At 42.2% G+C, this 15120-nt stretch overlaps 1 protein-coding gene across 1 annotated transcript; it reads left to right on the plus strand.

Annotated features, from left to right (window-relative positions):
* Nucleotides 1–4418: 4418 nt before the first annotated feature.
* LOC111899736 (uncharacterized) lies at nt 4419–5429 on the plus strand. Its single transcript, XM_023895587.2, has one exon. It carries the CDS (start codon nt 4472–4474, stop codon nt 5357–5359), a length of 888 nt encoding a protein of 295 aa, XP_023751355.1. The 5' UTR covers nt 4419–4471; the 3' UTR covers nt 5360–5429.
* The last annotated feature ends 9691 nt before the right edge of the window (nt 5430–15120 follow it).

A 15120-nucleotide genomic window follows, 5' to 3' on the forward strand; every position in this document is an offset into this window, starting at 1 on the left:
TGACCAAATCCATACAGTCGATTTCAATGAGATCTAACACACCAAAACCATATATCTAGCCTCCTAATGTTCACTTTATACGTAAAGTTCCAAACTTGATGCACATGCATGGGGTTTTTAGCTAAAAAATCCATATAAAGTGTCCTACAATGTGCATGGGGCTCTCATGGCCCTAAAGTTGGCACCTTTATGCCATGACACCCCTCTTAAGCTCCAGATCTGAAGTCAAAACCCACTCAACACTTCCAAATCCGAACTATGACTTAGAAATCCAAAGAGATCCCAAGTTAAAGATGAATAAACACATGGACGAGTCAAGACAGGGGCATTATACCTTGAAGCTGCTGAAAATGAAGTAAAATCCCTGGATCTACTGGTCCTAACTCGAGTTCCAAGCTCCTTCCTTCCTTCCAAGCTTAACAACCACACAAGAACACCAAAAATGGCCTCAACAAAGCACAAACGGCTAGGGTTTCAATGAGAAGTGTTTTGGTGAGCATAAGGGACAATATGACCGTCATAACATTGCTTAAATAGGGTGCAAAGCTGCGGATTAGGGTTTTTGTCCGAAAAGTACCTACTCGCCGAGTCCATCACTTAAGTCCCGCGTCTTATCCCGCTTCTACTCGGCGAGTTGGTCCTTCAACTCGTCGAGTCCAAGGCCAAAAATGCAAATATTTAAAGAGTTAATTACAAGGAATACGTACCTGGAACCAGGTGCTACATATAGCTTTAGGCATTCTTTGGAAGAGGATTTCATATTTCAATGTTGTGTTATGTTGGTCGCTCACTTTAAGTCATTCCAAATAATTAAAGTAACCTTAAAAGGAAACCATATCTGCCACATATATCTTTGTCAAACGATAATCCACATACTAATTACAACTTGTAACCTGCAATACAATGAATGATTGTGTCACCACCATATTACGAGCAAGACTAGTTAAGATAAAAACATGTCAAGGAAAGAATGTACCTACATATGCTACAAGAAGAATTTGAATCGAAGATCACATTTCGGATGCCTAAATGGTCCACATCGTTCAATGTAAAATTAAAAATAAGTTGAGCACGCAAACAAGTAAGATAAGAATAGGAATGGCGGCATACTTCCCTGAGCAAAAGACATTGTCCAATATACATAATCAAAATCAACATTGCAACGATTTCTAATCAGTTGATGTGCAGAAAACTGATAATCACAAACCTCATAATCTGACGTTGGCAATCATGGTCCACAGACCCTTAAAAAATCTCATCCTGAACATTAAATTGTAACTATATGTCTTGTTTTAGTAAGTCACCAGACACATTTAAGTAAGCTAAAACATATAATATATTTGTTTCCTCTCATTTTTGAATCAAAATCACAAGATAATACATATATATCTCCATAACTCCATTACCTCCAACAAACACTGGATTGGCTATTACTTTTAGAGAAAAGGCTACTTGCAGCCATAGTGACGAAAACCAGCAATATAACAAGAGAACCTTTCTTGAAGTGGATCTACAAAATCAGAAACCCTAAATTAACTAACACGTTACAAAATCAGTAACCCAATAACAAAATTAGTAGGACATAGCTAGAGAAAATGGGAGTTGATTAACAGAAAGAGGAAGCTGGAATTAGGGAAATTGAAATTGATGATGAAACCAGGATCCGAAATCAACACCAAGCCCCAAACCAGGGAGTCAGAATCAACACATGGAAATATTCTCGTCCTAAAGACAATAGGTCGCAGGTGACAGGCAGTGAAGGCGATGGTCGTTGTGGAAGTGGGCGACATCAATGGAACCGAGAAACGTCGTGGTGGTCGGCGTCAAGTAGCAGTAGTTCGATCGATAGAGAAAAGGGTGAATGGGATCCGATTGTGAATGAGGGACTAGACCTAGCTTCAAAATTAAAAAAAAAAAATTATTTAATTTAATTTAATTTTTTTAGTTGAGACAAATTTTCGTCCCTATAACTTTTCAGGAACCCGGGAAATTTCCCGCTAACCATTTGAGACCCGCCAAGTCGTTTACAAATCTCAAGGTCAATTTTTTTTTGTTGGTCAACCCTATTGGAACGACAAATCGTCCCGATAGCTCAACCTATAGCGACGACCTTCGTTGTCCTTTTAAGCTTTGTCACTATAGATACTTATTCTTGTAGTGATAAGTTGATTAATAAGCATTTAATAACTTTTTGTAGCCTTAGACATATCTCCCATCACGCCTCAAGTTTCTTTTTCGTATTATGAAAAACATTTCAATATACTAATCTTCTTGAAATAGGGCGGGTTTGTGGAAAGATATGTAACGGTTAAAAACATTTTACGTTTAATTGGTCGTTAGGCTGTTTCTGATCCGTGGTCCAATGGGGCATTTGACAGAACTGAACTTTATTTCACCAGTGATGGTGTGGACTCCATATTATAAGAAGTGGGGAGGGATTATTGGAAGTTTTAATTGCCGAAGTAGGGAGTGCCAAACAGCGGAAATAGTCCCTGATGAGTTTATCAATTAGGCATGATGGAGGAATTCGGAAATTCCAGTCGAATAATGGTGTTCAAGGAAGTATTGATTGGAGATTCAGAGCGTCATCAGAGTTAAGGAAGGATAAGGTTGGGGTGAAACCGTAGGGTCATGTGCTCTCTTCAACTGAAAATCCTAAAAATAGGGTTGGGTCATTTGGGTGGGCACTTGAAGAAAGAAAGTTGTGAAGGGAATTCGAAAAGAGTGAGGGATGGTATGAGTAACTTGTGTTAAAGTGGTGGAAGGAGCTTCATCTATGGCTCCTTCACAGGGGATGCAATATATGAATGTCCTACCTATGGTTAGAAATGAATAAGTGCTTATTCTCAGCAGTAATCACTCGTGCATTAAGTGTCAGGCCATTTTATTTTATAATTCTGCAAATTAATTAAAACCTAGATAATGTCTCCTAATGAGAAATGTAGATTAAAAAAATGTAGTAGGACAAAGAATTATGAGAAATGAGCTGTGGATATCGCACATGAATCTACCATTTGGCCTTTACCGAAAGATCACTTTTCCTTCGACAATGGGAGCAGCTAATGTGTCCTCTTGCTAGGATGTCTCCCAACTCTAGCATCGACCAAAGGTTAGTTATTCAAGTTATCAGTGGTGCATTGGGTAGATATATAAATTTTTATGCAATGCCACTTGTGACTTTTATCATATAATTATATTTAAATTTATTCAGCAAAACCAAACTCAGATCATGCAATGAAAGAAACAATTTAATGTCATTCGTGTTGTAATATTAACTAAGGCAGGTTTGTTTGTTTTTTTGTTTTTGTTTATTTATTATTATTATTTTTTTTTTGAAATGGCAAACTAAATAACCACTTCTAAATAACCATCGATGTCTTTACTGAGACTTGAACTCATGCTCTCTCATACGAGAGAGTCACTCTAAGTATAGGGAATAAAATAACAACGAAAATACCTTCCATTGCAACCTTCACTAGAAATATCGGTTTTTACTTGTAGTATTGACCTATAGCAACGACCAAGAATCGATACAAATAATTAATAAAAACTAATTTTTTTTCGAAAATCATTCCCGACACACCCTGTGTGAGACGGTATAGGGGTAGCTATCTCGACGTCTTTTTCCACCTATGGCGAGAAGACTATGCCAATGACTTGTCGTCCGTACAGCCTCTCCGACGACATGCCGTCGGCATATGTAGGTCTAAAATTTGCGGTAGCCATAGGGGTAGATTCTTAGTAGTGGTATGCGGCAAACACACACGCTTTCTACAGTTCTACTTAGAGTTACAATTGTATATGGAGATTTATTTACAATCTGACCTAAAATATAAATCTAATTGTGGTCAAAAGGAAGATTAAGCTGCGTAAAAATATTCCTGATACTGCAAAGCGTTTTCTTCAGCTTAAAAACCCGCTAATGTTATTTTTTTTTTCTTTCATGAAAGTGATGCAACACCTTAAAATGAGGTTTCACCACCAACTTAGGATCTTGGAAGATATAGATTATATGTCAACCAATCTTTACATTATTACATAGTGTCCTCAGGTTACCATGCATGTCTCCAATTCGGAAACAACCATTCACCAAATTTATTTATTTATGGTATCACTCGTGCGTTGCCTATACATCGATATTTATAGATAAAATAATCCAGATGCTGCCAGAGTATTTGTAAAATTAGTTAATTCAAAAAATCAGAACCCAGATCCTGCATTGAAAGAGGCAAGTTTGGTGTCATAATATATATATTGAGGAATGTGAACATTGTGGTAGGACATAGAATATTGAAAATGAGCTGTTGATATAGAAAGAAGGGAGACAACACATAGAAGTAGGTGGTCAATCAAACTTAATTCAGGATCACATGATGATGGATCGCAAAAACTCCAACTATATATATACCAAGCTACAAGAAAGACAACAAACAATAAATCAAATTCTCTATCTTCTACATCTTACAAATACATGGCTATTATTTCTGCAAATACTAAACCACATTACCATGCCAGATCCAAAAGCTTACCTTCTTCATCAGACCAACAATCCATATTCAATAAGTTCTACAGATTTCAAGATTCTCAAGAAGCCACCACATCTTGTTCCTCATCAACATTTATAGGCAATAAACTTAAATGCCTGAATGATATGTATGAATCTATTCAGCCATTCCTTATATTGCCATCCACTAAACAATCTTTAGCCCAAGGATGCTACAAAGAACTACTGAACAAGTTTTTAGATGAACTTGTTGGGCTTTTGGATCTGTGTAGCACCACCAAGGATGCCTTGTCCATATCCATGGAATGTGCCAAAGAACTCCAATCGGTTATTCGCCGAAAAAGAGGTAATAATCACGGGTTAACTTCTTCAATCGAGGGCTATCTATCCCACAGGAGAAAAGTGAAGAAGGTTGTTTCTAAAACATTGTCAAGTTTGCAGAAGCAATGGGCTTCTTCAGTCAAGGAAAGCCACAGAACAGATTCGAACATCAATATATTGGAAGAAATGAGATTAAACACTTTGGCAGTGTTTGAGTCCTTGTTGAACTTTATTCTTGGATCAAGCACACAGTCAAGGCCAAAAGGCTGGTCTTTTGTCTCCAAAATGAAAGGCAGCAAGCGTGTCCATTGTTCTGAGACTCTTGAAGAAAGTGAACTGAAGAAGGTGGATGATGAATTACATGCCGTAATCATCTACACGAAAACCAAATTAGACAGCTCAGTTGTACAGAATGTAAAAGTAGGCTTAGCAGAAATGGAATTTAGCCTCCTAGATATCTGTGACCTGTTAGAATGCCTTTGCAGATACTTGATCAAAACTAGAGTGTCAATTCTAAATATCCTCAGCTGTTAGCAACAAGTCAACAGTGCATAATGTAATGATGTAAAGAAATTTTTATTGATTATAGTTTTATTAAGCATTGAAATAATTTTTGTGTAAAGTTATAAACGAAAAACAACATTTTTGAGGTGATTAACTAACTATTTACTTTTTGTATCATTTAGATTATTAGACAGCATACTGGAGTTGATCAATAAACATTTAATAACTTTTTGTACCCTTAGAGGTATCTCCAATCAAGCATCAAGTTTCATTTTCGTATTATGAAAACATTTCAATATACTAATCTTCTTGAAATATGGCGGGTTTGTGGAAAGATATGTAACGGTTAAAAACATTCGACGTTTAATTGGCCGTTAGGCTGTTTCTGATCAGTCGTCCAATGGAGTATTTGAAAGAACTGAACTTTATTTCACCAGTGATGGTGTGGACTCCATATTATAAGAAGTGGGGAGGGATTATTGGAAGTTTTAATTGCCTAAGGAGGGAGTGCCAAACAGCGGAAATAGTCCCAGAGGAGGTTTATCAATTAGGCATCATGGAGGAATTCGGAAATTCCAGTCGAATAATGGTGTTCAAGGAAGTATTGATTGGAGATTCAGAGCGTCATAGGAGTTAAGGAAGGATAAGGTTGGGGTGAAATCGTAGGGTCATGTGCTCTCTTCAATTGAAAATCCTGAAAACAGGGTTGGGTCACATGGGTGGGCACTTGAAGAAAGAAAGTTGTGAAGGGAATTCGAAAAGAGTGAGGGATGGTATGAGTGAAGTAACTTATGTTAAAGTGGTGGAAGGAGCTTCATCTATGGCTCCTTCACAGGCGATGCAATATATGAATGCCCTACCTATGGTTAGAAATACAGTGCTTAGTCTCAGCAGTAATCACTTGTGCAGTAATTGTCAGGCCATTTTATTTTATAATTCACAAAATTAATTAAAACCTAGATAATGTCTCCTAATTAATGAGAAATGTAGCTTAAAAAAATGTAGTAGGACAAAGAATTATGAGAAATGAGCTGTGGATATGGCACATGAATCTACCCTTTGGCCTTTACTGAAAGACTTTTTCTTCGATAATGGGAGCAGCTAATGTGTCCTCTTGCTAGAATGTCTCCCAACTCTAGCATCAACCAAAGGTTATTTATTCAAGTTATCGGTGGTGCATTGGGTAGATATATAAATTTTTATGCAATGCCACTTGTGACTTTTATCAGAGAATTATATTTAAATTAATTCAGCAAAACCAAACTCAAGATCATGAAATGAAAGAAACAATTTAATGTCATTCTTGTTGTAATATTAACTAAGGCAGGTTTGTTTGTATTTTTTTTTGTTTTTGTTTTTTAAACGGCAAACTAAGTAACCACTTTTAAATAACCATCAATGTTTTCACTGTCTTCATTGAGACTTGAACCCATGCTCTCTCATATGAGAGAGTCACTCGGAGTATAGGGAATCTTCCTATTCTAATAAATGAATAGTTTTAATCTCCATTTGACATGTGTCACTCTAATACAACTCTTCATTAATATCATATCACATGTCAAAGAGATATATTAGGTAACACTTCAAAATTCAAATTTATTTTTTCTAATTATATGTTAAATTTTAAGTTATAATAACTTTAAAAATTTGGTATATCTCATAATTAATGATTTGTTTAAAGTAATTGATAAATAATTTATGAATTTTACTATGAAAATTTAATTTATTTTGTAACCGTGGTTCCCACGAGTTATAAACTAGTAAAATAATGAAAACATGAGTTGTAATTATTGAAACAAGTGAGACAATGCATACATGGTGTAACATCCCGACTCCCAGGTATAATATTTATATATATTTTTTTGTGAGTTGATTGAGCAACTCGACAAGTTGGACGCCCTAACTCGTCGAGTAGAGACGGATTTGGGCACATGGGTTTTACGACCAACTCGACGAGTTGGCGCTGTGAGAGGAAACCCTAAGTCTCCGGGGTTGGGTCATATTTAAGGGACCTTAAGCCTCATTTCCGCCTCACCAGCCACCTCACTCCCCTGTGTGAAACCCTAACCGGGGTTGGGCATTTTAGTGCACTATTAGAAGAGAAGAAAAGAGTATCAAAGCAAGGAACAAGAATGGACTATTGGATCCGATGTTCATCCACTCTTCAGCTTCAGTTGGAAGGTAAAAGTCATCCCCTTGCTCATCATTTCGATTAGATCTCGTTTCTAGGAAATTTTTAGGGCTTTTTCCATCTTCCCTTGAGAGTTTGAGCATTTTGAGCTTGCCAAGTGATTGAGACTTCAGATCTGGACCTTGTGAGGTCCCTTAAGCCCAAAGGTCCAAGCTTTATCAAGCTAGAGGAGAGTTCTATTGCTTAGGACCCTAAATGGAAGTTGTTTGGCATTTCAAGCCCTAAGTGCCATGCATGGACGTAAAGTTGGCAACTTTACGTGGTATCTCAGCCTTGGGAGGCTACATCTAGACTTTGGGGTTGTAGCTCTCCTTAAATCGTCTGAATGAGAAGAGGGTCTGAAGGGACTCGATGAGTCGATGAGCTAACTCGACTAGTCGGCTAGGGTTTTTCTCGACAAGTCTGGACATGAGTAACTCGAAGAGTAGATGAGATAGCTCGACGAGTTAAGTTGGGTTCTCGCGATATTCCTGAAGGAACTAGGGACTCGACGAGTCACATAGATGCACTCAACGAGTCAGGTCAACATAGACTGTTAACTCGAGTGTTGACTTCTGTTGACTTTAGGGTTTGGTGAAGACAGGGATTATGGAGACTATGGAGGGGTAGAATAGTCTTTTACCCATTCCAAGAGATTAGAGAGAGAAAATAACTTGGTTTATTTGGAGTTGTGATTTAAGTGTTAATTAGAGATAATTATCGTATGTGTTAGACGGAGGCTAGATCGGTGATTCGTGTACGAGGTCTATTTGCTTACTTACTAGGTGAGTCTTTTAACTATACTTACCTTGAGGGTCCACCCGAGTTGTGATTTATGTTTTGTATTATGCTGAGCTTTACTGAGTTCGGATCGGAGGGTCCACCTGAGTTGTGGGACCGGAGGGTTCCACTGAGACACATTGACTAGAGGGTCTTATTTGAGATATAGCCACGAGAGCCTGATGAGTTATGTGTGGTATTTTGGGAAACTCACTAAGCTTAATGCTTATTATGTTATGTGTTTCAGGTACTTCTCACGATCACGGGAAGGCGCCAGCTTGATTGTACACACGAGATGGAGTTTATATTTTTGAGGATCTTGGATTTTATCAAACAATTTATGAATTTGTGTTTTTGACAATTTGACAATTGTGGTTTTTGGAATGTGATATTGAGAATTATTTGGTTTGAAAACGAAAAAATTGTTTAAAAATTTTTGGTGTTACCCATGGTCTGTAATCAAACTTAATTCTTGATTACATTAATATTGATCAGTTATGTTGAACTAATGATACACATATGGATTGGGTTGTAGCTGGAATTCGGCCGATGTGGGCCCGATGCCATGGAGTCCATTGCTGGGAGAAGTGGGATTACCCTACGATTGGTTGTGATGTTGATGTTGGCATGGATCCCCTATGAAGTAGTTATATAGGATGAAGGAGTGGCCCACTATTGGAATTATGAGGGTGTTGGTGGTGGGAAATAAACCCAACCAAATAGCTAATTAGTAGGAGGAGTTCCAGCGGCTGTATATGATTGCTGACGACAATGCTACTGCAGTTAAAGGTGTCACTACCCAGACAGATATTATGATGGTGCGAATTTCCGCCACACCCACGAATTGATGTGGAAGCGCCTGGTGAAGAAGTGTGATGGGCATGCAAGGGGGTGGTGATACAATGGGTTGACAGTCACCACATGTTTGCCCGTAATTCCATTGATTGTGTGAATCACCACATGTTTTTCTTTGACTTTTCCTCGAGTCCTTCAAACAAATCAGCAAGTGCCTTGATCATGGTGCAGTAATTGAGAACCGAGAGGTCCCCATAGTTATATTTCAGAGTTCACTTTGTAGTTGAACGGTAGCATATTATTTATTTTCAAAGAATATGGCTTCAAGGTTCATCCAAACCTTTCGTAATGTTATGCAACGGTGATGAGGGATTGGGAAATTAATCCAAAAAACAATAAATTTCCATGTCTTCAAGCTTTTTGTATTCTAAATCCATACAAGGGATGTTGGTGATAGGTTTTATAAGTTACAAAATTCATGTGACGAAGAATAACTTAACTCTTAAGTTCACATGTAACCTAATTTGATCTATATTTTCACTAATGAATTTTATAATCTATGAACATCAAAGAACCCTATAGAAACCCTTGGATTATCGAAAATCATAAGAGAGTTAGGGTTTACAAATGTAACGACCCAAAAATTCACGTCCAAAAATTTCGTTTATAAAACATTACATAGAAAACGTTAACAATTAAAACATTGTTTAGTTGAGCCACTTCACATCGGAAACAAAATTAAAACCACAACATTCGATAAATCAAAATATCATAGTATCAATCCCAGAATAAACTCGTAACTGCGGAAACAAGAGAGTGTGTGTGTGACATGCTGCTACCGCGCCGGCTCCTTTCCCCTAGCTGAGGAGGTACCTGAAACCAAAACTGAAAACCGTAAGCACGAAGCTTAGTGAGTTCCCCCATCGTACCACATACCATACAAACACATAACATAACATACTGCCAGGCTATCCTGGGGTGCCTGACTACCCGGTACGGCCATTCTGGGGTGCTGACCACCCATCGGTCCTAACAACCGATCCTCGGGGACTAGTCCCCTCCTACTACCTCTATCGCCTACAACATAACAAGCCAGCATGTAAACATATCATCACGTACTGTCAGACATTTCTGGGGTGTCTGAACTACCCTTCGGTCCTATCAACTGATCTCTACTTCTATCTCATATAACATATCATGCTAGCATATAACATATCAAGTAGTAGCAAACCTAGATGATATCACAAAGACAATCATCTAACATACGACTCCTACTGGTGGGCCGACATTGTGGCCGTAGACCCACCGCTACTGGAAGGTAACTCACCTCAAAGTAGTTGCTGATCTGATCGGGAACTGACTGCCTACTGCTGCTCCGGAAATCCTCCGGCTGCAATTCCCAGAACATACTCAATCAATCACTGCTAACTGTCCATTGGGTAAAATGACCATTTTACCCCTGATCATGACATAAGTCAAAGTCAGAGTCAACTTTCAGTTGACCCGACTCGCCGAGTTGGCTTGCCAACTCGCCGAGTCCCTGTCCAATCGACTGACCTGGGTCCCGTTTCTACTCGTCGAGTTAGGCGCTGACTCGACGAGTTCTTCTTCTAAACTGAGGTTCAAGTCCTTCATCCTACTCGACGAGTTGTATGAACAACTCGCCGAGTTCATCTTCTTCCGAAGAACACTTATGCTGTGACTCGCCGAGTTGTATGAACAACTCGTCGAGTCTGTTCTTGATCTAAGGAGATTGCCTTGATCTCGCCGAGTCAGGGCATGGACTCGCCGAGTTCCTCCATGGATGAGTTTGGCTTCCAACTCACTGAGTCACACCCCGTGACTCACTACATCCACTCGACACAACGAAAAGGGGACAACTCGTAGACTCACGAGCAGACTCGCCGAGTCGTATGAACGACTCGCTGAGTCATAGCCATGCAATCTTTATATATGCGATTTTGCTCGATTCCAGTCTATGCCATTCACAGATCTGGGTTCCTAGAACATGAATGACACATAAAGTTTCCAACTTTACGTGTGGATATTCACCAATGAGGGATTTAGGGCTCAAAATGCCTCAAAAGGGTAGATCTAGGGTGAACAAGCAACATAGGTCCATAAAGGTAACAGATCTGAGCTCTTGGAGCTCAATCTTGCCTAGATCTAAATGCCAAACAACTTATTACGACTTATATTGCACATAGCTTAGGGAAGGACTCAAGAAAGACTTAATGGAGCAATAAGCATAAAAACAGAGGGAAAACGGGCTATACCTCAAAGAAATCACTGAGAGGGCACTAAGATGCTTGGCTTCCTTCCCTTCCTCTGGATCTACTCCACTTCCTTCTCAAATCCTTCAAGAATACACAAGAATGCTTCAAACTCTCAAGGAAATAAACTTTGGAACGAGGGTTGGGAGCTCTGGGGTGAATGGGGGGTAGCTTGGGGCGGACATGAGGTTTAAATAGGGTGCAAACCCCTGAAACTTAGGGTTTCATCCAACAGCGGTGACTCGCCGAGTCCAGGATATGGACTCGCCGAGTCGCCAACTTAAACATGTCTCGGGTCCCGTATCTACTCGGCGAGTCGGACCTATGACTCACCGAGTCCAAGGCTAAAAAGAAGAGAATACCCAAATAAGATTTACGTACCAGGACCCAGGTGCTACAAATCTCCCCCACTTATTTTAGACTTCGTCCTCGAAGTCTGCTGCTCGATCCTGAAACAGCTCGGGGTAATGCTCCATCAACTCATCCACCGGCTCCCAAGTCCATTCCGAACCCTTGCGGTGCTGCCATTGCACCTTCACTAGCTCCACCTTCTTGTTCCTCAAATCCTTCGACTTCCTGTCGAGGATTGCGACTGGGCGCTCAATGTAATTCAGGCTGTCATCAACCTGAATATCCTCTAACGGCACAACCGCTGAATCGTCCACTAGGCACTTTCGCAGCTGAGAAACATGGAAAGTGATGTGGATCTGGCTGAGCTCGACTGTCAGATCCAGTCTATACGCCACCTTGCCTACCCGGGCTACAACCCTGAATGGCCTAATAAACCTCGGGCCCAACTTGCCCCGCTTCCTGAATCGGATGACGCCCTTCCAACGCGACACCTTCAGGAGAACCATATCCCCTACTTGGAACTCCAAGTCGGATCGACGCTTGTCGGCGCAACTCTTCTATCGACTCTGAGCAGTCTGAAGCCTGCTCCGAACCTGCTGGATCCTCTCGGTCATATTGAGCACCACTTCGGTGCTCCCCATGACTCTCTGGCCAACTTCTCCCCAGCATATCGGGGTCCTGCACCTCCGTCCGTACAACATCTCGAAAGGAGGGCGGTCGATACTCGCGTGGTAGCTGTTGTTGTAGGATAACTCAGCCAAGGGAAGATAGGTATCCCAACTACCACCGAAGTCTAACACGCACGCCTGCAACATATCCTCCAAGGTCTGGATGATCTGCTCGCTCTGACCATCCGTCTGCGGGTGAAAGGCAGTGCTAAAATGCAAACGAGTGCCCAACTCGTCATGAAATCTCTTCCAAAATCTGGAAGTAAAACGCACATCCCTGTCTGAGATAACCGATACTGGCACCCCATGCCGCGCCACGATCTCCCTGATATAGATGTCGGCCAATTTCTCGGCCGATATGCTCTCCTGAATCGGGATAAAGTGAGCACTCTTGGTCAATCGATCCACGATGACCCAAATCGAATCCACTCCACGCGCGGTCCTGGGAAGCTTCGTGATAAAATCCGTCGTGATATCTTCCCATTTCCACAGTGGAATATCCAACGGCTGCATCTTTCCATGCGGTCTCTAATGTTCGGCCTTGACCTTCCTGCAGGTCAAGCACCGCTCAACGTACCATGCCACATCCCGCTTCATGCAGGGGCACCAATAATCTAGACGAAGATCCCTATACATCTTCGTCGCCCCGGGATGAATAGAGAATCGGGACTTGTGCGCCTCCTCCATCAAAATCTGGCGCACGCCTCCGTGATATGGCACCCACACCCTATGGTGTAGTGTCAATAGTCCTCGACTATCATAATCAAAGGAGGAAACCTGACCCACCACACGCTCACTCTTCCGATGCTCCTCCTTGATAGCCTCTTGTTGAGCCTCCCGAATTCGCTCCAACAGGGGAGTCACCACGGTCATCCTCATGCATACGTCCCTGATCGGCGCCGCCTTGCGGCTAAGCGCATCGGCCACCACGTTGGCCTTCCCCGGGTGGTAAAGGATCTCGCAATCATAATCCTTCACCACGTCCAACCACCGACGATGCCTCATGTTCAGATTCGGCTGATCCATGAGGTACCTCAAACTCTTGTGGTCCGTGTAAATGGTACATCGAACCCCGTAGAGGTAATGTCGCCAAATCTTGAGGGCAAAAACCACCGCTCCCAACTCCAAATCATGCGTCGGGTAGTTCACCTCGTGAGGCTTGAGCTGCCTCGAAGCATAGGCAATGACATGCCCCCTCTGCATCAGTACCGCGCCCAACCCTGAAATGGACGCGTCACAATAAACCACAAAATCCTCTATGCCCTTTGGCAGGGCTAAGATCTGCGCCTCGCACAATCTCTGTCTCAGTGTCTCAAATGCAGCCTGCTGCTCGGGTCCCCACCGAAAGACCACGACTTTCTTCGTCAGCCGCGTCAGGGGTACGGCTATCTTGGAGAAATCCTGAATAAATCTCCGATAGTAGCCTGCTAATCCCAGGAAACTCCGAATCTCAGATGGAGACTTCGGAACCTCCCATCTCATCACGGCCTCGACCTTGGCCGGATCGACCAGAATCCCATTCTGGTTGACGAGGTGTCGGAGAAATTGCACCTCGCGCAACCAAAACTCGCACTTGGAGAATTTGGCATACAAGCTCTCCCTCCTCAGGGTCTCCAACACCTCTCTCAGATGCTCCTCATGCTCCTCCTGAGTCTTGGAGTAAACCAAGATGTCATCAATAAAGACTATCACAGACCGATCCAGCATCGGTCTGCACACGCGGTTCATGAGGTCCATGAACGCGGCAGGAGCATTGGTGAGCCCAAACGGCATCACCACGAACTCATAGTGGCCATAGCGCGTTCGAAATGCGGTCTTCTGCGTATCCTCCTCCCTGGCCCTCATCTGATGGTATCCCGAACGCAAATTGATCTTGGAAAACCAAGACGCTCCCTGAAGCTAGTCAAAGAGATCATCAATCCTCGGGAGTGGGTAACGGTTCTCCACCATTACCTTATTCAGCTCCCGATAGTCTATGCACATCCGGTGCGACCCATCCTTCTTCTTCACAAACAGGATTGGGGCTCCCCAGGGTGAACTACTCGGGCGAATAAATCCCTTGTCTAGCAGCTCCTACAGCTGCGTAGACAACTCCTGCATCTCGGGAGGAGCCAACCGATACGGTGCCTTGGCTATCGGAGCCGCACCAGGAACGAGGTCAATCTTGAACTCCACCTGTCGCTCCGGAGGTATCCCAGGAAGCTCCTCTGGGAAAACATCTGCGAAATCTCGCACCACCGGAACCTCGCTCAATGTCGCCTTACCCGCCTCCCGGGTATCCATCACGTACGCGACATATCCTGCGCATCCCTGCTGAAGGTAGCGTCTCGCCCTCGCTACTGAACATATTGCGGGTCCACACAGCGGCCTCACACCATGAATCACTAACTCTCCCCCGCCCGGGGTCCTAACCCGCACTAGCTGCTGCGCACAATCTATCACCGCCCCATTAGGGCTCAACCAATCCATGCCTATAATCACCTTGTTCCCATGCAACGGAATGGGAACGAGGTCTACTAAGTAGCGCTCCTCGAACAGACGCAATACGCAATCCCGAAACACCATCGATGCTCGCACCGATCGATCATCAGCAATCTCTACCTCCAGAGGGCAATCCAACATACCCGAAGACTCAGGAAACTTCTTGCTAAGCGCAAGGGACACAAATGATCGGGATGCACCCGAATCGAATAACACCTGAACTGGGATACCGTTCACATGGAACGATCCTAAAACATATATATATATATATAT

Source organism: Lactuca sativa, chromosome 4 (assembly GCF_002870075.4).
Source record: "Lactuca sativa cultivar Salinas chromosome 4, Lsat_Salinas_v11, whole genome shotgun sequence".
Lineage (NCBI taxonomy): Eukaryota > Viridiplantae > Streptophyta > Magnoliopsida > Asterales > Asteraceae > Lactuca > Lactuca sativa.